At 38.5% G+C, this 23,144-nt stretch overlaps 1 protein-coding gene across 1 annotated transcript in view; it reads right to left on the bottom strand.

Moving 5' to 3' along the window:
- Positions 1-23,144, bottom strand: part of LOC134527626 (ABC transporter G family member 20-like) — a 140,416-nt gene that overhangs the window by 24,575 nt on the left and 92,697 nt on the right. The window contains exons 7-10 of the mRNA XM_063360472.1: positions 21,175-21,291; positions 18,973-19,076; positions 13,990-14,209; positions 11,300-11,483 (exon numbers count right to left, since the gene is read on the bottom strand). Of these exons, the coding sequence (XP_063216542.1) occupies positions 11,300-11,483; positions 13,990-14,209; positions 18,973-19,076; positions 21,175-21,291 (625 nt within the window). The remainder of the gene's footprint in view (positions 1-11,299; positions 11,484-13,989; positions 14,210-18,972; positions 19,077-21,174; positions 21,292-23,144) is intronic.

The following is a 23,144-nucleotide window of genomic DNA, read 5'->3' as shown; positions in this document are numbered from 1 at the left end:
TGCTGAAACTTGGCATACATTTGATATGCTAGAAGAAATCTTCCACTTTCAAAATCCATGTTCATGTCAACGTACGGATAACTTTCGCTGTTTAAAAATATTTTTACATTACGTATTTGACAGTTATCGAATATGGAGCGACTTACTCCTGCATTAAGCTGTCTTCCGGTCTGAAGTCCGACGATGATGTATCTTGGTTTTTCCGTAGCGAAGCTGGACTTTACTATCCAATTGATACGCTGACTATGAGGCAAGCCAGGATAAGTTTCCAGGCTCCAGGATCGGAATGGCACATCGAAGTTCTTGCCATTTTCTATGTTCTTCAACATCTTGACTCGCTCAACGGTGCTCACTTGGATGTGGGGCAGCATCCACTCGATAGACTGAAGTGTTAGCGAAACATCTTGAGGGTTTTCAGCAGCGGCGACAATTGCATTAATGTGCGTGTTGGCTAGAAGCAGTACGAGCTCTTGTTTCGAATTAATGATTATATGCTTGTAGTCCTCAGCGAATCCGAGAAGCATGGACAGAGGAACACAAACTTCGAACTTTCCTTCGGCATAAACCGGAAGCTTATATTCATCCTCGAGAGCCCAACCGGCCATCTTTGCAGCAGACAGTTCATTTGGCGTGAGCGAAAGGTAATTTTTCATAGCAGATGTTATGCCTACATCTCTCGTCTGGTCTACCTCGACACCATTGAGTACATAAGTAATGCGCTCGATTAGGTGAAGAATACCATTGCAGGATATTGATGTCGTTGTCGGATGCGTACCATCCGCTTTTGTAAGCGTGCCTCTTATACGTAGAAATGACTGCGAAGGTAAAGTACAAATATCTTGGTGCTGTACAGCAATGCGTACTTCCGATGGTAGTGCGTACGGTCCGAGCAGGAAAGGCTGGTACTCGTGCAATTCCATTTTCGTAATGCTGTCATCAAAAATGACCGGATCTTCCACGTTGAGGATTTCGTCTTCCATATTTATTCGGCACTTGTCCAATACTGAGGAGATAGTTTATGTTGTCAGGTGTTAACGCACCGATGTCTGGTAGAGAACTGTTCTTATTCACGACAATACGATTTCTTTTATAACTGTTCGGTGTTACGAACTTTATGCCCATCGCTTCAAGTGCAGACGTAATGTAATTTCTTCGTCTTGAAAATTCACCAATCGTCCTCGCTGGTCAACGATTCGGACGACGACTTCGTGTGCGCACTTCACGACGACTGGAACGTAAATGATACTTTGCGGTACTTCTACCAGTTTATATCCTGGCGGGACCATCGGCGAAAACTCGTGAATCATGTTGCTTAGTCTTCCGTTGAGATACGTTCCACTTGCCAAATTACAGTTTATTCTTATGACATTCACAGGCAAAATGTTTACTGCGCGCGTAGATTCGTACGTTCTTCCTGTACCATACACCTTTGATTCGAATCCGAGCATCGTACCTATGGTCCCAGGTTTCGTAAAGTCGACATTTACACTGCATGTTAGAATGCTTTTTTGAGTGTTTGGATTTCCACGCAGTTGAAAGTCTACATCCTGTGGTAACATATCCCTGATGTAATTTGCAATGTCATCTATTTCGTAAGAGCCAACAGGTAACCGTATTTCATGAGCGGTCCCATCGCTTTTCAGGAAGCATATCTTGCAGTTTTCCTCGTCGATGTTCGGTATGGCATTAAACGTTTGAAAATCTACGAGTCCGATACACCATTCTCCGTCTAAATCCAGAGGCGGGAAATGAACCGCCCGCAGCTCAGATGCGTGACCTGTCAAGGTAAGTGTTATCGACATGACTAATAAATTATCGTCACTGCACAACCTTTAAGTAGCAATTTTTATTGGTCAGCTAATTTTTGTTTGTTAAAAAGCGAAGACACAAGTGTCCGCAGTTTGTTTGATTTGGCCTCTGTTCCGTTTCGTAATTGTAAAACAACGTAGTGGACCGGCCCAGGTACAACCTAAGTTCTGGCGGAGGGCGTAAATTACCGAAACTGTCGTAGTACTCGGCCATGTTTCCAGTCTTTACATAGGCTACCCAGTGCGTGCCTCGACCCGCCGACGTGTCTAAATTAATTATGGCGCACTCACGTGTCTTTGGCTTGCTGGGCAAAGTGTCTCGCATAAACACGCCGCGGAAATTTGCTATTTTAAGTTTGCGTGCGTACTTTATTAAATCTACGTTGGTGAGCGGACGTTTCGGCAAAGAACTTAGGATTTTTTCTTTCGTTTCTTTTTCATGCCTCGGCCTGTCTTGTGAGGTCGTAAGTACAGTCCTGCGCCGTTTTTTTTACCGATGGCAATGGCTTCCATGCTGGCATTGTGTCGCTGTGCTTCTTTTAACTGCTTGCGCTCATTCTTCGAAGTGTTAACTGCCCGCACTATACCGCTCGTTGCACCGATGAGGCCGCCGAGAACACCCAATGCAGGCAAAAGCAAAGGAAGAAATCCTCCTATAATCTTCTTGTCGAGAGTCTGTAATTTTTGCTTGGCTTTTTGCACACCTGCACCGATCTTGCGTTTGGTCTTGCGCGAGTTAGTCTTTGACTTGATGGAGCCGGCTCGACGAGCGCCCAGTCCTAATTTCGTCTTTGCCTTCATGATCTTAGATACGCCCCACGCTGCGATTTTCTCTCCTAGTCCCGCGTTCGACGATTTACTTATATCTTCGGCTTCCTGTGCCAATGTCTCGTCGGCCTGGTGCCTAGATTCCAGATCCTTGCTTAATGAATATGCGATATCGTGCTGCTTGCACTTTTCGTCGAGAGAATTAATGCCCACGTCACCGCGAGCTAACCTTTTCGCTAGTTTAGTGCCGGGGCCGCAGAATCTGTAGCCGGGAATGTGTAGCTCGAATGGTAGGTTGTTTATCAGCGAGTTTACGAGTCCCGCACCGATGTGTTTTTTGTTCTTACCTCTTCGAGTCATTACGCACAACTGACCAGAAAGTATAAATGTGTTTGATTTTATACAATTACTTTAGTACAATGCAGGTCGTCAAGCAAGACGTGTGTTTGCCCGTGCGCATTACGCAAGACGATGTATTTAGTGCGCGTGAATCACGACATGGCTTACTGTTGCCTTCTGCTGTACGATGCATAATGGCGGGTCCGTCCAACTGTGGCAAGACGTGTGTTTTACTGAGTTTACTGGAGGAACCAAATGGTCTTCGGTTCGAGAACGTTTACTTGTATTCCAAGTCGTTGCAACAGCCAAAGTACCAGCGCCTAGCAACTGTTCTACGATCTGTGGATGGTCTGGAGTATTTTCCGTTTAGCGATAATACCGATGTTGCACCTCCAAGCGAAGCAAAAGCCAATTCCGTGTTTGTTTTCGACGATGTAATGTGCGAGAAACAAGGCATAATACAAGAGTACTTTTCCATGGGCAGACACGCCAAGGTAGACTGCGTTTACCTGTGTCAGACGTACAGTCGTATTCCAAAACATCTCCTACGAGACAACGCAAATGTCATAGTTTTGTTTCGCATGGACGAACTTAATTTACGCCACGCTTATGATGATCACGTAAACACCGACATGACATTCCAGGAATTCAAAGACATGTGCTGCTTGTGTTGGAAAGAAGAACACGGATTCCTAGTTATAGTCAAAGCCTGGCCTCTATATAAGGGCAGGTACAGACGAGGTTTCGATCAGTTTATCACCAAACATGAGTCATAGCATTTCGAAATTCGGTCGTAGCAGTCGAGACTTACGTACTGCTCTCAAGTCTCATGACGACGTTATCCGCAAATACATTTCGCTACTGGCTCAAAAAGTAGACGGGGTGAAAAAGGAATTTCTTGAGTACCTTGTAGCCATAGACCAGCGCGTGGAAGCTTCGGATTCTCGCATTCGCGACATGATCGAAGTATCGAATGCACAAAGACGTGACGATCTGAGGACTTTTCAAAGTAGTCTGAAAGCATCACTATCTCAATCGTCAACAAATTCAGATTTGGCCAAACACAAGAAAGAAGTTTCTGCGAACGAATAAAAAAGTATATAAGGAGGTCTTGCAATAAGTTTTCAGCCAGTACAATGTCGGACCTGGCCAGTGACCTTCATCGAGCTATACAGTCTGTTCGTGAAAAATATTTACTTGCTAGACGAACCAGACTTGCACGTGAGATGGAAAATGAGGAGATATTTAAACCAATCACTAGTCGCCTCGACGAACTTAAAAACAAGGAAGAACCAGCCTTCATTGTGAAGACAGAAGTTGAAGATGAAATGCTGACTGTAAAGAAGAGAAAGTATGAACCAGATCGAGAAGAAGAGGACTTAACAAGTACAGAGTCCATGCACAAGAAAAAAATACCGAAAAAGGGACATCAAGTTAATGCAATGGTCCGACCATACCTGACATCGTTTACGAGCCGGAATAATGACACGACCTACGGAGTGTACAGAAAACATAATAAGTGGTTCCTCGGTGCTAAAGAAATAGACTTTCTACCAGGAAACATCGTGCGCGTAGCAGAGTTCAAAACGCGCGGGACTCCGGGTCTGTACGAATTGCTGTTTCGCAGGGAACCTAAAGGATATTCTCACAACGACTTACAAGAGTACAAAAAACTGCTAGAGCTAACCAATGCACATTTTCGCGATAACGATCCAGATAGTGGTGTATATAAAGATGTAGATCATGAAAAAATCGACATTCTCGCTAACCTCTTCAGTGAACTAACAATACACGGAGAAGGTTTAAAAAGGCTAGAAAGTGGTCAGACATTTGACTATGTATATTGGGACGACCCTAATGAATTAGTTGATCGCCTTAGAATTCTACATGCTTCGCTTAGTGTAGGAAACTATTCGCACATCAACGAAATAGTCTCCATACTTGAAGAACTGAAGGAAGCCGGCTACATACAATGAGTCGAACCGGAATCGCTCGCGAACTTCATGCTCCTGCTAGACGGAAATACCTTCGTCGCAAAGTCATAGTTCGTGGAATTGATGATTTATTCCAGGCGGACCTTGTTGAGATGGTACCGTATTCCCGATTGAATAAAGGTTTCAAGTACATGTTGACAGCCATCGATGTTTATAGCAAGTTCGCTTGGGCTAGACCTGTCAAATCAAAAACTGCAACTGACGTAGCCAAGGCCATGAACAATATTTTGCATGATGGACGTGTACCGTCGCACCTGCAAACGGACCTCGGGAAAGAATTCTACAATGCGACCTTCAAGGCTTTGATGAAGAAGTATGGCATCAAACACTACTCTACATTTAGTAACGTCAAAGCCTCCGCTGTCGAAAGGTTTAACAGAACTTTGCGTTCCAAGATGTGGCGGCAGTTCACGGCTAACGGAAATTACAAGTGGCTTGACATCTTGCCGAAACTAATAAGCGAGTATAATTCCACGGTGCATTCTACCACGAAAATGAAGCCAAAGGACGTAACGGACAATCGCCTGCTTCAAACAGTGTTTTCCAACACGAAGAAGAAAGATCCACGAAAGCGTAAAGCTAACGTCGGTGACATTGTGCGAATCTCCAAGCAGAAAGGTATCTTCGAGAAAGGTTTCACTGCGAACTGGAGTCCCGAACTTTTCCGTGTGACACATGTTCGTGAATCAGAGCCTAGGACCTACTACCTCGAAGATTTGGACCACAAACCTATCCATGGCGGCTTCTATGCCGAAGAGATTCAGCCTACGTTGTATCCCGATACGTACTTGGTGGAGAAGATTATAAAACGAAGAAATGGACTGTCCTACGTCAAGTGGTGGGGCTTTCCACCTCGCTTCAATTCGTGGGTGGCAGATGCAGACGTCGAGAAATCCACAAGGCTTTAGTAATTTGTCTGTGTATTTTTTTTGTACTTGTAGTAGTGTAGTATGTATGTAATAAAAGTTTTTTTTAATAGAACTTGCGGTGTTTTTATTTTCTCAAACCATGCACATTAGTGGTACTTTTTTAAAATTAAAGTTGTTTTGTATCATCCAGGGATCGAACCAAGGAGCTTAGTTGATCTATTCAATCAGTATATAGATTACAAATTTATTTAATGAATTTTGAACTTTTTCCCGAATCTCTAGCATTAAAATAACGAATTTCCGATATGTTGGTCTTGATGGCTTATAGGATGATGGTAGTAGAGGATTTAAAGTCTCTTTAAGAATGTTGAACATGGTTTATTGAAATTATTATTTTTTCATAAAATTAAACATTATTGCATCGATCGGGTATTGAACCAAGGACTGAAACTGGTCGAATCAATATGTAAATTAATGAGTGATTTATTTAATGAATTTTGGAACTTTTCCCGAATTTCTAGCTAAATAATTACGGATTTTCAAGATGGCGGCCAAATGACAAGATGGCGGGTGTCACAGCAATAATAAATGATTACTGCACTCTAGCGGGTAAGAGTTAAACTAACATGGCGTCAGCGTACTCTAGCGGCCGAAAACAAGATGGTGGTCTCCAGCATCGAAGACAAGATGGCGGACATGACGTCATACTAGGTGACGATATATATGCTTTGAAAAAAAAGTGGTGGGAGTCAGTCTGCCTGCAGTCACCTAGGGGGAAGGATCGGTCGCCATTTTTAATTTTTTTTTGCACTCGTCGGGTTCGAACCGAGGACTCCAAACTCCGTGTCGTAAAAGTATAATTTTTAAATATTTTTTATTAAAATTTTATTATTTAATTTTTTTTATAAATTTTAAAAAAAATTTCATTAAAATCGGATAATAAATAAAAAAGTTAAAGGTGGCGTCCAAATTGCAATGGTGACGTCATCCAAAATGGCGGAAAACACATCGCCGGAATTTTCGAGAACACAATGACGTCATCCAAGATGGCGGATCCAAGATGGCGGATCCAAGATGGCCGCCGTGATCTACTTGTCCCGTTACGTTATGTCCCGTTACACGGTGTCCCGTTACGCTGTGTCCCGTTACGCTCATCCAAGATGGCCGCCGTGACGTCAGAATCCAAGATGGCCGCCGTGACGTCACAATCCAAGATGGCCGCCGTGACGTCACAATCCAATATGGCGGAGTCGGCTCTCGGCTCCACACCCTGAACCCTGATCTCGGAACCCCTATAATATACTACTATAGTTTTTTTGAAGTTGGTTTTTTTTTGTTAAAATTTGTGTTTATTTTTTGATTTTTAGTGAAACTGAAGTACACTAACTAATTTGTCTGAATATGGGGAGACCTACTAAACGCGCTGTTCATATGAGACAGCGCCGTTTAAATGAAACAAACAAAGTCAGGGAGAAATGCCTATCTCAACAGAGGAAATCTACCTCAAGGACCATTTCAAAAGAGACTTACGAAAAGTGCAAAAATAGACTTTCGAAAATGCGTCTTTACATGAAAAAGTTTTGAACAGGGAAAATATCGAAAAACGTAGTCACCGTCCCGGCTTGATCAACAATCGTCTATCCAAAGAGACAGAAGAGCAACGTGCAAACCGTCTCAGCACGATCCACGTTAGGATAGGTGACGAAAATATCCGGATAGCCTATAAAAGATTCAGCCGAGTATCGTTAATTTGCTCCTATGAATGGAAGAGTTCCGTTACTTTGTCATGGATCCCATAATCATAACCTAACCAAACTCTCATTAAACTACCCTTGAAGTACATCCTTTCCAATAAAAAAAGAATCATTGAAATAGGTTGGCGTGATATTGAGTTATCCGTCCATTTGTCACGCACATACTTAATGAAAATTTAAGACTTATATAGTTTTCTAATGGATGCCATTGTCAGAACTGGACCAAATTGAAATGGGACGACACGGGAAGCACCAGATTTCAAATAAAAAATATTGGTTGTCTGTAAAGTCGGTTTACAGACGATTGTTTAACGTGACGTCATAACAAAACATTGATGAAATGATTGCATACTTTTATGAATAAAATTGAATCATTTTTATTGAATTATCACTATTTTGTATGGATACAAAGAAGGAGTGAAATGAAATCTACAATTTAATTGATAAATTTACTTTTATTTGCACTCATTAATTCAGATATCTTTATTAATTTAACGAAGAGATTATTTTAACTATAACTTTTATACATATTTGCTATTTAACTTCTTCCAATATGTGTTATTCTGTTAAGGATAGGATGATGATTGGAAAAGTAGGAAACGAATGCGAGTGTTTCAAGGATGATGTGAAGGAAAATGGCTTACCCAAAACCAAGATGCAGTCAAAAGTAATATATTTGCGCCACGGACTCTGCAGCAATTTTAGGAGGAACGGGTTAGCAAAGAGCAATAAAAATGTTACATTGAAATGCATGAAAACAGAATTACGCCACGGACTCGGTCGCAATTCTAGGAGGTTCAGGTTAGCAAAGAGCAATATAAAATGAGCGTAACGGGACACAGCGAAACGGGACAATGTGCGTAACGGGACACTTTTTCGTGCGTGCAGCCGGCGTTCATAGATTTATTAGACGTCACGTCAAAAGAATCATCAAAATCGGTTCAGACAGTCGAAAGTTCTGAGGTAACAAACATAAATAAACTAACAGACGAATTGAGAACCTCCTCCTTTTTTGAAGTCGGTTAACAAGAGTGTTTGTCTGTTTTTGAATTTAAAAAAGAATATATTAAAATAAAAAATAACAATTTAAGAAGTGGTTACGAATAATACGGTCAAATTCAACCATTCGCCAAGGTTTAAATGCCATCAAGGATAAATTACGATGATCTAGAGATACTCGGACAAACATAATTTATCTGTTAATTATCTGCTGGCGTTTAACACATAATTTTTTTTTCAGCATAATTTGTGCATAATTAGCTGGCAAAGTAATTTTTAAAAGTTTTCAGTTTTAAAGTCAAATTTACTGGCTACTGTGTAATACGGGTTAATTTCTTTTAGCAAATATTTTATTTTATCCAGCCTTTAAAAATATTCAGAATGTCTATGAGTTAAAAAAAAAAATATTTTTTTGGAATAATTTATATCATATCACGCAGTAATCACCAGCACTGTCTTTAAATAAAAAAAAATGTTCTATTATTTATAACATTTGGTCCTTATTAACCATACTGCACACAAAAGGGTAAAAATTCAATTTGCCAGCCAATGATATGAAAAGTGTGCACAATATTTTTTATTTTGTTGAAGTTCGGCCATTTAAAATGTCTACAAGTTTAACTGTGTTAGAAATTAATCAGTATAAAATAATGACATGGAATGGGAAATACCCTCTTAAGTGACATCTTAACACAACTGCCTGTTCTTCGGTGTTTCTTCGACCGAGAGTTTTTCACTGGCTCGCGGTCCTTCAGGCAAACTGCGGGCTGATTGCGACAGCAGCACAAAGGTGAACTTGTGTGAAGTCTAGTCCACCTCGAAATGAAACAACTTTACTTCTGATGTGTAAACATCTGAGCTCTAGGTGTACGGCATTTGGTACGAGTTATTTCGTGAATGTAACGGACGTAGAATTAACGGAAATGATAACCCACGGTGTTGCCATCTGTGGAAGTCTAAGAAATCTCGAAAATATGATAAATCCGCGTGATTCATCCGTATATATTAATTTAGTGAACATCGCAGAATATTCACCGCACATAGGTATTGAAAAATAAAACTTTATAATTGTAAAACTATCCTTTGATATTTTGTGTTGTCATTATAACGTTTTATGACTATAAATGATAACTTAAAAAAATACGCAACAAAATTTTGACAATCCTTAACTAACATCGAAATTCAGAGATAGCACAGCGTTAATCATGCTATAGAGACACAATAAATTGTTACTCTACATATATTCTATAGCATGAAAAAATTTAACTCTTAAATCTTAAATATTTTATCAGATAAATAAGGTTAAGATTTGTTTGTAAGAAGAATTTTCAGAATGGTTTCTGTCATTTAAGAATATGCAAATAAACATACATATACTTAATGTTATAATATGTATTTAAGATAATTTCCGGTCTCTACCCGCGTGAGGACAGGTTCCCGGAGACGCGGCTACCCGCACACAAGGCGATCCGAGCGGGCGGCCTACATCCAGGGGACTCGCAGGCGTTACGGACGATAGAGCAGTGTCACGATGAACGTGTGGGGCGGGTGGATCTCAGCTCAGAGTTCTGTCGGACGACGAGAGGGCGGCCAAGGTAAACCGGAAGCACCCCTATAAAATCCAAACGTCCCTCGGTAACGTCCGCCACTTTTCTTCTTTTGCGAAGAATCAATGTTTGACCGCCCTGGGAATCAAAGCGCGTTAGTCTTGCAAAATTTGATTTGAGGAGGGAGGGGGGACGATACGAACACTCGACGACGTTAACCCATATTATTCGAATTCACAGTAAATTTACCAACGTTTCAACAGAGATAGAAACCAGTATTAAGGAACTATTCTTCGTCATATCAAACACAGGATATTTGAGAGATTAATGCTGTTTTTTCGTTTTGCTAACTGGGTTAAAACTAATACACCAAAAACGAGTAAAAATTATTTTAGCTGTATATATAAACTGTTTTGAAAGACATTTGTAATTTGCAGTATTATTTTTGTGAGTTTATGTTAAAAGGAAGTACATTAATTACCCTTTGTACCTCGACTTTTTGAGAAGATACCCTAGATTATTTTTAATGAGTGTCATCGTGAATTTTGGTAGGGATCTTTGGAGAAGTTCATTATATTAGCCACAATTATTTCACGTATTAATTAGGTAGTAAAGTAGACTTGAAGCACGTATTTGCTTCAAGCTGACGTATGGACTGCAGTGCTCTTGACGACCCTGAGCCTGTTGTAAACAAGGACAAGTGGTTACCCGATAATGTGCAACCCGCCAATGGATGTTGCCTTGTTGTCACCAATTAGCACTATGAAAAGGCTCGACTGTGGGCGCGGTTACACGGGACTCTGAACTACTTCAGGTGAACATGTTCAAATTTGGCGAGCGGCTACACGCTAGCTGTACGTAGTTCGTTCGAGGCCATTTCTCATTCACCCAAAAAAAGGTCGTGCGAAGTAGCTGAGAACGACATCTTTTCCGCACAAGCCTCTGATTGGTTGTTGAGCGTTGAGAATATGAACGGACTTTAGCGAGAAATGCAAGGCGGAGAATGTTGATGGCACAGGTACGTGTGATATTTTACCGACTGCGGCAAGAAAAGATGCACAGGGAAATATTTTATTTCTTTTTAAGACAGATGTAGACTTGATCAAGTATATAGCATCCACGACAAATTCATTCAGTCGGTGTTGGAGTGAGCACACCTCACACCGACTGCCGTGTGACCGTGCAAGCCGGGGGGAAAGAGGGGGAAGCGGGGCCACTCACTCGACATGTCGAGCCGCACTTGCACGTTGCTGGAGTCGGGCACGTCGCGGTGTGAGGTGATGGAGTGGGCCGACATCACGCGGTCCGCCACCTCGCTGGTGAAGTTCTCGCTGAAGTAGAGGCTACCCCAGGCCCTGCCGCGGCGCACCGCCTCCGCCGCCGACTCGCGGCTGTCGTAGAAGTCCTGCCGGCACGCCCGCACACTAGCAACCAGTGCCGTCCAGTGCTCGCCACACGTGTGCAAGAACGAAACCCCATGCGTTCTCATGTTGCAGACACACTTGTAATACGAAACCAGGACACGAAATTTATCGAACAATTCTTTGAAATAATGCCGAGCATGATAAATGTATGCAAATTGTGTTTAAATCTACATTTATGGATGAGAGTTTCTGCACTTGCTGGTAGAATTCGATGCCGGAGCATCTACGTCAACTATCGAATCATTCGGTTTGCAGACCGGTTTTTAAAACTAAATAATGAAACGGCTCCAATAAAAGTTGATAAAAATTCACTTAACCGTTAATGCGATAAAGTTTATCTTTGGCTTTGTCAACTTTGGTTAGATCCATCCGCCACAGATGGCAGCACCGTGGTTGTTACAATTTCCGTTCCTCAACTTCTGACGTATTCCCGAAATTACTCCCACCAAATGCCGTATACCGGGAATAAATATGTTACACAAAATAAAATTGGAGTAAGCTGTGTCAGGACACGGCCTAAAGATTTACAGTGAATACGTCGTGTAAATGGGAAATTAAAAAAATTACAGTAGTTTCAATCAAACATGAATAATTTAAATATCAATTTAATTTCTTTTACATTCTCAGTATTTACTAATACGTGGCTAAACACTATCGGTGATGCCTGCACTTGTACGAGGCCTGGCGACGTCCGCCATCTTGGCTTTCTTCCTCTCCCTGCAGAGTCTCGTCTGTTCGGCGCCGGCGAGTGGCATCTGTTTTTTCCTTCTCATGTATTTTTTGGTAAATCCGATTGTATATAGCCTATTCGTCATTTCTCGACAGTTTTTTTCCAGTAATTTTGTTTCACAGTTGTTATATTGTAAACTTATAATAAAATTTAGAACGTGGTTTGAAAATAAATATTATTGCACGAAATTAAGTTTTTTTGATTCAAATTGGCTAACGCGTTTGTCCAATACTTTATCTCTTCTGTGGGTGATACACAACAAATACTGATACCAGATACAGTTTCGGCACCAAAAACAATAATTAAGATTTAGATGTAGCCTATTTGTTCAAAAGGATTTTACAAATACATATTCGTTTGCCTGTGTAATTCAAAGAGATAACTAGACCATTAGAATTTATTTTCTCACCCTCCTTTTCAGGAGCGGCTCTCTTGTGACGTTATTAAGCATTTATTGTAATATTTTCAAAGTACAATCGCAAAGAAATACAGCCTATTCTCTGAATTTTTCTCATAAATATGCCAAAGTTATTACAAAATTTTGCTTCTACTAAAAAATAAATTTTTGTTGGGCTACTGGTTTCCAAAAACATTTTGTAACGTTACAAAGTTGTTTTAGTGTGAAGTGTTGCTCTGCAAACAGTATTAGTAAACAACGTGCAATGGAGAGTCGGGAACTGAAAACCGCTGGTATTACATCAGAAAGCCACGCCACACTGTAAAATATTTTTTAAATGGAACTGAAGTCATGTTAAATTACACACATTTAAAGATTTGTCTACTTACATGAAAGCAAATGTATTGCTACAAAAATATTCACAGTAATACTGGGTTCAGAATCTTAACCGAGAATTTATGTAATGTGTTGTCCCAATTTCTACATTAGTTAAGGTTATTTGTAAACCATTCCCTGAATAGCTTTACAGTATTTAATGGCACTTAAAATAGCATAATAAAACAAAGTAATTCTTTTTTTAAATATTAGGTTATATTTTCCATGGGTTTAAAAATTATACTTGGATAAAAATAATTTTTTATTTGGAAATATGCAAAAATTTTCGTAAGCGCGACAAGAAATATTCAGTATTGTTTCCACAAACGTATTTCACAAGTAAACAAATAACCAGAGCAATATGTTATACAAATTGACTATATTTTTCTTGTATTATTAATAACTTTTTCTTTAAAAAAAATTTTTAATAGAGAATTTTGATTAAATACGATTATTTTGACATACACCAGCAGTTTTACATTACTTGTCATAAAAAAATCTTTCAGATTGCAAAATAAAGAAAGAAATATTAAAAGTTTGACATCAGTTAATTTTGGATGGTTCTTTGTGATTTATTTTTTGATTTTTCTTTTTCCTTTTCGAAGTGTTTCCATGACAAACAGTGCATAACTACAATGGCATATGTCCAAAGAAATATATAAAACGGATAGCTTACTGTTCACAGGATGAAAGCCACAACCAAACCCGAACAAATCTAAAGTTTACCAAAGTAAAAGGTTAGGCGAGGTTAGGTGAGGTTAGTGTAATTAATAATAGTTCTTTATTTTTTTCCCTGGTAGGGAAGGTATGGTTATAATAGGTTAAGGGAACTAAAATTAAAGCTTTGGTTAGGTCAGAATAGCATTATTTAAAATAATATAAGACCGTAAAATAGATAAATGAGTGCAATCTGGTGTTTTTCCACGAGCGAGAGGGAAACTCCGGTGAACCTCGGAGCCGTTCGGGCGCGGCTCTGCAGGCCTACCTTGTAGAAGGTGTCGGCGGCGAGGTGCGCGATGAAGCGGCAGCCCAGGTCGGTGAGGTTGCAGGCCGCCAAGGGCCTCGAGCCCTCGCAGCGTCTCGCGCCGGCCCCGCGGGAGTCGTGGTTGACGACGGCGAGCCGCAGGCCGCGGGGGGTGCCGCCGAACCCCACCCACACGCACGTCACCGCGAACACGCACAGCCCGAAGATGAACGACACGTACCTGCCGCGCACCAACACACAGAGTCGCGATCACACAGAGACGTCGAGTTCATAGAGTCGCGATCACTCAGAGACACCACGTTCATATGGTCGTGATTAAACACACACACACCACGTTCATAGCATCGCCATCACACAGACACACGAAGTTCATAGAGTCGTGATCACACAGAGACACCACGTTCATAGCATCACGATCATACAGGCACACAAAGTTCATAGAGTCGTGGTCACACAGAGACGTCAAGTTCATAGAGTCGTGATCACTCAGAGACACCACGTTCATAGCATCACGATCACACAGGCACACAAAGTTCATAGAGTCGTGGTCACACAGAGACGTCGAGTTCACAGAGTCGCGATCACTGAGAGACACCACGTTCATAGCATCACAATCACACAGGCACACACCACGTTCATAGAGTCGCAATCACACAGAGACGTCAAGTTCATAGAGTCGTGATCACTCAGAGACACCACGTTCATAGCATCACGATCACACAGGCACACACCACGTTCATAGAGTCGCAATCACACAGACACACCACGTTCATATAGTCGTGATTAAACACACACACACACACACCACGTTCATAGCATCGCGATCACACAGACACAAAGTTCATAGAGTCGTGGTCACACAGAGACACCACTTACATAGATTGATTACACAAGACACACATTACGTTCCCAACATGGAGGCGTCAGTCTATGGAGTGGGTCTGTTGGTTGGAAAAAACAAACTGTAGCTGTTCAGTGTTTGTCTAATATCCTGAAAGGAACTCGTTAGGAAGCGAGTATTGCTAAACAAAGATAAAAGTAACACAGGAATCGGCAAGGAGTCAGCGCTTAAGTTTAATATAAACTATTTAAGGACATGGCGAATATTGCACCTAACCACACCCTATACGTTCTCACCTCCATTATTCTGTAATATTATAATATGCACTGAGATTACACCGTTCAATATTTAGACGTAAAATTTACTACGAACACTTGTTATGAAATGTCTCAGGATCTTCGTAAATTAACAGATGCTCAGTTGACCATACATTAATGATGATTAAGCAAAGGCAAAATAGAATCAAGAGCACAGAAAAATATTGATAGAAACATCAGGCTTATGATTGTATTAGCCATTGACTAACAAAGAAGATAGAAGTAAGGCAAATTATTAATTAGAACAACGACACAAGAATATGTTTACTCACAAATGGCAACTTCTCGAAAATATACGTGGCAACAAAAATATTGTTGTAATATGGGCCATTTTGTAGTGTGGCAACGTGTTGTTGGGTATTCATTTTACGGAACCCGCTGTAGGGCTTCTTAAATTCCTTAATCTTTGGTTTAGAAACGTTGGTCCAAATCGAAAACCCAACCGTCACGACAGGTATGTTAAGGGCTTTCTTTACAAACGCGAAGATCACTGCAGGAGTGCCACACACTCAGATGGACGTGTAAATGACAGCACGATGTGTCTATTGCGCATGCGTGATCCGGGATTCACAAAGGCGCGACGGACGTGACAGAAAGTTATCGATTTATTGTGAACATGCGGGTTTTATCCGCGCGACAAAATATAACTATATACAAAATTTTCCCGGTCGTAACAAATGAACAGAATAAACGAAAGCAATCAATGTTTACAGGGATATCGAAATATTTGGGAATAATATGTTTAATTCAAATGTAATATTCATTTGGATAAAAATCACTGTGCATGGACACATTTGAGATGGTATCAAGCCCTGCCATCTTGGATTTTTCCATCTTTTTTCTGTAGTTATAATTTCGGATTATTTATCAAAATTTTTGGCACGTCAGGGAATAAATAATATCTCCCATACTTTTTACACCTTGTTGCAAGCACATGTTTACTAACAGAGTCTAGATGATAAGCGCCGCAAGGTAATTTCACGTGGGCGTCTACAACTATCATGATACACCATTTCACCAGTGTTGACTTCAACAAGTAGCTAAAGCTAAGTCCTATGCCATATAACCCACACCCCCCAAATAAATAATAAGCTCGGAATCTTTATTGCACGCGGTATGAAACTATTTAAAATAACAAGTTGTCGAAGCCTAATCCCCCATAAAATATATCAAGGATAATTTAGTAAACAAAATCTTAAAAAAAAACTGAAGTAATAGTAAATAGCGTTGCAAATGCACCAGTTCTACCATATATCAAAAAAAAAAAAAATTCGGTCGTTAATTTCGCATGCGCACACGCGACGCGGATGCAAATAAATAACTCGCCCGGACTACGACGCCTTCTGCCAGAGCGACAGCCACGGTCGTGCCTCAAGTGCACAGCTCGCTGCCAGAGAGCTGGAGGCGCGTTCGAGGCGCCTCGTCTCCCGCCCACTGGGCAGATACCTCGACACCCCGACCATCTCGCGCGGAGGCGACACATTCTGAGCTCATGCCAGGCTAACCGTGGGTTTGGAGCAGCCGAATTCGCTTGTGAAGTTATCACAATGCACGAAATAAATAAGTATTTTTATTTTTTGAACCATTTTAAAATAAGACCTCTTCACAGCTGGTAACACAAAGGTTTTTCTTCACCATTCTTGTTACGTTTTATAGTTCAACTAAATTACTACGCACGACATGCTAGAGCATAGTACACACTATAGCACATTAGCTTTCACACTATTTTGTTTACTTTTTCATACTTCTGTGTACTTTACATTTCTCTGAATAATTTTCCCACCCTTTTCCATAAGTTTTTAACAAGTTTCCACACTTTTGAACACTTTACTACATTTTCACACGTTTTCACACTTACGCACACTTTTACACACTCTCGCATATTTTTATACACGTTCGCAATTTTTCCCACCCTTTCGCATATTTTTCCATACATTTTCCACACTTTAGCCTTCTTTTGCCCACTTTCCCACACTTTTACATAACCTTCCTCACTTTTGCAAACTTTGTCACACTTTTTCATTTTGTTACACACTTTGCACATTTTTACACTTTTGCCTACTTTTCTACCATTTTGCACGCTTTTCCTCACTTTGATTACTTTTCCACACTTTAGTGTACATTTCAAAACTTTTTCTCACTTTCCGTACTTTCATATACTCGTAACATTATCATAATTCATGTACTTTTCCACATTTTTCCTTACTTTGAAATACTTTCCCATTCTATCTCATAAGTCTCCACACTTTACTATATTTCCGAATACTTGAGCACACTTTTGTAGTACTCGTAATTTCACGATGTTGGATCCTGTGTACTTTCTACAAAGATCAAGTTAATTGACGCAATTTAGAACACTTATTTATTTGAGACGCATCCTTTGTTAAAATACCAATAAATATGTTTTAATTTATAAAATGAAATGAAATTATATGAGGAATATGGCAAATATGGAATGGTGCAAGCACAGAAATAATTTCAAGTGTTAAATTAAAAATATTTTAGCAGCGTATTGTGGATTCAGTGTACCTTAATTGAAATAAATTTTTGTTAAAATTCCAGAACACGTAAATGACGTTATTAACGTATTCAATTGTGTAGCTAATTTTACATACATATATGGTACTTAAATATGGCAAAAATGGCATTTAAATGTTTCCTTAAACATATTTGGGAGAGATGCTATGATTATTAGGAAATTTTACATACAATGGTATAGGTTTATAATTTACCTTTAGTTACATGTTTAGAACGTAACAAAAATTTACCATACTTAAAGCTTACAGAGGTTGATTCATAAAAAAAAAATAAAAAAAAAACTGCTGTCATCGGTTAATATAGAAAGTTGCAAAGTTTCCAGATTGGAGTGAAAGTTCTTTACAGCCAATAGGGTAAATTTAGGCGATGGCTCATCACAGCGTAACTGAAAGTACAACTCTCGGGATTGGGGTGGTCGATGGCGGAATGGGAGAAGAGGTATACTGGGCGCTCCAGTCCTCACTCTTGGGAAAGTGTTATAGAGCGACTCTACAGTAGGTACTGCAGTTTTCGTTATACTGAAAACGGATAAGACTTTTCTATTGGTGATTATTGAGGAGTGTGAAAATTTGTAAAGACATCTAAAAGTGCTATACATCAAATCTGAACTAATTATTTAAATTATAGATTATTCTGAAGACATTTATACTAGTGATAAAAAAATCTGTTTTCAATGCATAATTAATACCTGGTTCAAATATTTGTTCACCTTGTAATATTTCTTATCCCTCTAATTGTGAAGTTTCGCTACTTATACGAATGACAGCCACTCAACCATTATTATTTCTATAAAATAAACGTTAGGAGGAAACAAGTGTGTGTTTGTTTTGCCGGTCAATTTTACTACGATTCAAAAATAGACAGAGGAAAGGTACATCAGGGATTTTAAATTCTATAATGCAATGTCATCTTACAAAAATTAAGTTGTTCGTAAGATCAAAGTTTGATATTGTCAAAATGAACAACGGCTCAGTGAATTAACACAATTATTTGAACTTATCCAAAAATATTTGTTAGTTTAAAAATATTTTTTTTAATTAAAAATATTACTTTGGCAGAATACGTGATGAGCAGAACTATTTTGAAACAAATACAGTATAACACATAAATTTTTTGTTGGTTTTTAAGAGATTTAATAAGGTAATTTAGCGATTAGCCCGATTGAAACTTAGCTCGCATTTTATCTTATTACTCCCTTAGATATCTTATTGAATTATTTCCACTCATTGTATTAGTATTCAATCTAACCTATAAAATTTTTATGGGATTGAAAAAGTTTATACATACACTGGGTCTCTGAACACACTTATGTAATTCTTGAAGAGAAGGGCTTTCATTCTATCCACGGACATTAAGTTGCAGAATTCTTCCACGTGGTTATCACCAGCATCCTGTAACAATTCAATAAAATAATTTAACATTTATTACCATTCTTTCCTTCATGACTAAGTACATCTTGCGAACAATATGCAAGGTTGTTTGCAAACCGTTTGCAAATGTATGGTTTAAGAAACCGAGTGGCGGCAGAAGATTAGGTTTTATTTAGTAATAAATATCTAATGTGCCGATAAAAAATGTAAATTAACTTATAATCATTTTTTTCACGTTACTCACGTACTTACGTTTTTTTTAATTATCCGCGATTTTGAATGTTGCGGGTTATAAAGTTTAAATAAATAATATTAATATTGTTGATAAATTACAAATGGTTTTACCACTTCTAAAGGCACATTATGATTATTACAAATTTTACATGGGCAGAGAGAATTATTTAGTTGTTATTTAACCGTTAACAGACCATTTTTGCGTAGCTTTTGTCGTGAGACACTTTATTTTTAGGAAATTATTAATAAAAAAATAAAAATTATGTTTTAAAAAACCACAAACGTCTTACGTTTCAAGAATTTTCAGATTACCAAAATTGTATTGCTTTACAAAAGGTATCTTAAAAATAAAGAATTTTAAAACAGTTGCCATTTTCAAATCTTTATTTCGAAAACCGTGTACCACATCATGAAGGACTGAAATATAAATTAATTTTTAAGTTTCTTATTAAAATATTAAATAAACTATTATTTTATTAATAAAACTATTTAAAAACAATTGATTTGAGTTATATTAAAATAATTAGATACTCGAACAAAAACAATAACTTATATAAGCATAACTATTTCGGGTACTATTTTTTAACACAATAAACTATCAATCCTTGATCAATGTTGGAGAGAACACGTAACACTTGATGAAGTTTTAAGGACAGCGTATTTACCGGTCTCATACTTAGTGAAAAAACATAAAAATTAATAGCGAATAAGACAACCCAGAAACAAGGAAAATATTGATTTTAATTATTGGTAATACGAGCCCACAGCTGCAGTCAATCGGGAAACACTCCTCTCAGGCAATAGTACCTACTAAAGGCAGAGGAACATGTAATAGCCTCAGTAGGTAACTATCCTGATGATGGAGACTGCAGTGTCAACCGAAACATCGCTGATATATTCGCCTTGTATGCGGCTACAACCCAGAAGTCAAGCTACTTTAAAATAGTCATAGTAAAATGTAATATCAGTTTTTAAATACGAAAGAAAACTGTCATTACAATGATAATGCATATAGTCCTTCTTAGTTCTCAACCTGCTCGGTAGCACAGCAGTAGAGCGCACGCTTGTAAAGCGAAGTTATGACGTCGTTCCCATCTCGTCAATAGAAAAAAAAAACTTTTTAAACATTATAATGTAATAATATTGTTGTATCAGCTCAATAATGTTAAGGTTTGATTGTAGGGTGTATTTACATACTGATTTTAGTCGTTTGAACAAAATAAAATATAGAAAATTCGTTGTAATATGTCTATTAAAATGTTTAAGGTTAACATTTTAGTAATATAGTTAATAATAATATAGTTAATATAATATAGTTAATATTTTATAACTTCTAATGTTTGCTTGAACTTTATAGTATTAACTCTTTAGTGAATTTGAACAAGATGGGCAGTATTATATAGCCGGGGTTGACGATCTTTCCAAGTCTTTTTTGCTTTTATCGTAGCTGTTTATAATAGTTTAAACTTTACATTTGTTTCGTGCTGCTACATGTGAGTGATGGTGGCAAGGGACGTTTACTATTCAGGCAGCGAATTCTATCGGCGGGCTCAGAAAGTAAGTGTGTTATTCGCGTCTAGAGATTTTGGTATGTACTTGAAAAACTGAAATTTTATTGATCAGGATATTTATCACACTCGGCATTATTTTATAGAATCCTACTTTAAATTTCGGGTCCGAAATCGTATTATAAGTTCATTTTCAACACCAACAACATGAGCAAACATGAGTTTGCTCGTTACCGAGGTCAGATGTTTACACATCACTGGCGAGTACTGAACAGCTCGCTCATATTGTATATATATATATTTATTTATTTAATCTCATAGGAAGGGAGCAGCACTCAAGTGCTCAAGTTTCAAGCACACAGCGAGACAGAACTTACGTGATGCGTCACTAGTGCTAACTGTTTGTCGATGAACTGCGTTCGTTCGCTGGGTGCGATGGATTTTCCTGCGTCTTGCTGGCCGGATTCGTCGTGGCAACCTTCATCTGGGACGATCTGAAACATCATTTCCCGAACGTAATCCTTAGACATCCAGGATTACTTTTAGCGATGATGGCTGGAGACGAATGTATTTTGCGAAAACGTCCCATGTCAAGGTGTTTCTCAAGAAAACTGGGGCTCTTCCTTACCGGTACGTAAAAAGGACACACATTTTTCAAGAAAATATTTCGAGCATCACTTGTGTTTTGAGATTGACTGAGGCTATTTTAGGCACATGCCCACTGTCGGCACACGAACCACAGAAATTTAACGTGGAAAAAAATTAGTCCTGAATGGCCTGGTCATACAAGGCAACGGCTTCTCTTGTACATGACCGCCAATCACAAGGATAAACCACTAGCGAGGGTGTACCTTGTTGAAGTCTACTGAGCACTCAGATTGTTCGCGAAAAATGCTGGCTTCTATTTTTGTTGAATCATTACATTTCAGGAGCATACTAATCGCATTCTCAATGGTCCGGTCAGTGTAAGAAAGCACCTGTCAACGGCGACAACGGTGACAAATCGAGTTTTGTGAAATATTAAAATTATTTGTGAAAGTCAAAGAAAACGTATAATTCTCTCGTGAAATACGTGTTATCTATTCTTTTCTGAAAATAGTTACGGAACTAAATTGTTAAAATATGCTTTATTTTATTTTGGAATTATTTAAAAAAATTTAGTGATGGATCTAATTCACATTAAAAAAACCTAAATAGAGAATTAAATAGTTGAAAGATTTGTTTGAAACCAAATATAAATATAAAGAGTCATAAATTAAATAAAATATAACAATCAAGGTAATTCCAATTTAAAATAAACATTTAACCAATTAAAATTTATTTTAAAATTAAAAGAAAGTTATATGTTTAAGATAAAAAAAATTATTTTGAAACACAGAATGTTCCCTGAATCGTTAACAAACATTCCGAATACATTGCAGCCGGTGGAAGAAACAAATATTTATTTTATAGTTTCTGTATTGATAAATAATGTAGTACTTGTTAACTACACAGGAGCTAATGTGTGAATTCCTGAATTTCTCTTCCTAAAATATTTTTCTTCGAATTTTTTTTCCTTCCAGTAAAAAGCCTAGATAGTCCACAAACATTTTAATACCAAATATTTACATTATTTGAGAATTTAGTTTTTCTTTTTATGCTAACCATTTTTTGTAACTCACCACCAGATGGCGCTGCAGTGCATCAACTTCTATACCGTTCAACCGATCGCCATGGGTAGAGACCGGAAAAACTCGCGATTTCAATGACCTATAGGATAGACTCCTTGATCCTCTATACACTCGGGCGAATTGCATCTGCTCAATGGTTACGGACTCGTACAACCTGTTAACTGGAATGCTTGTGATTTGCTACTTCTTTTGTTTACATTTTCTCATTGGCTCAAAGTCCTTCAGATATACTGTGGCCCAATTACCGAAGCAGCAAAAATGCAAACACTTTGGATTCTAGCCTATCGTGAAATGAATGCGCGAATTTTTCAGGTCTCTAGCCATGGGTAAAGAGAAAATAATAGGTAATAGATATACAAACAGTAATTGTGTGACATTTCTCTATGTTTACCACACTTTCATATAGCGCTATACATTTTCCTTTAACTCGGGGACAATATATATGTATATATATTAATATAACCCTGTGTTCAGTCCGAGCAACGCCGGGTACTGCAGCTAGTATATTATGCGTTTTTTTTTGTATTTAAAATTCATTCCAATAGCTGTCACATTAACCAAAACGTAAATGGTATAGGTAAGATTTTACGTCCCACGAGTATGTTCATATTTAAGCCGACGAGATATAAAGGCTTGTAATCACGTGTGTACTGACTGTGTTCACAACTTTGAGTGGT

Source organism: Bacillus rossius, chromosome 1 (genome assembly GCF_032445375.1).
Source record: "Bacillus rossius redtenbacheri isolate Brsri chromosome 1, Brsri_v3, whole genome shotgun sequence".
In the NCBI taxonomy this organism is placed as follows: Eukaryota; Metazoa; Arthropoda; class Insecta; order Phasmatodea; family Bacillidae; genus Bacillus; species Bacillus rossius.
This window is presented reverse-complemented; position numbering and strand designations above follow the sequence as displayed.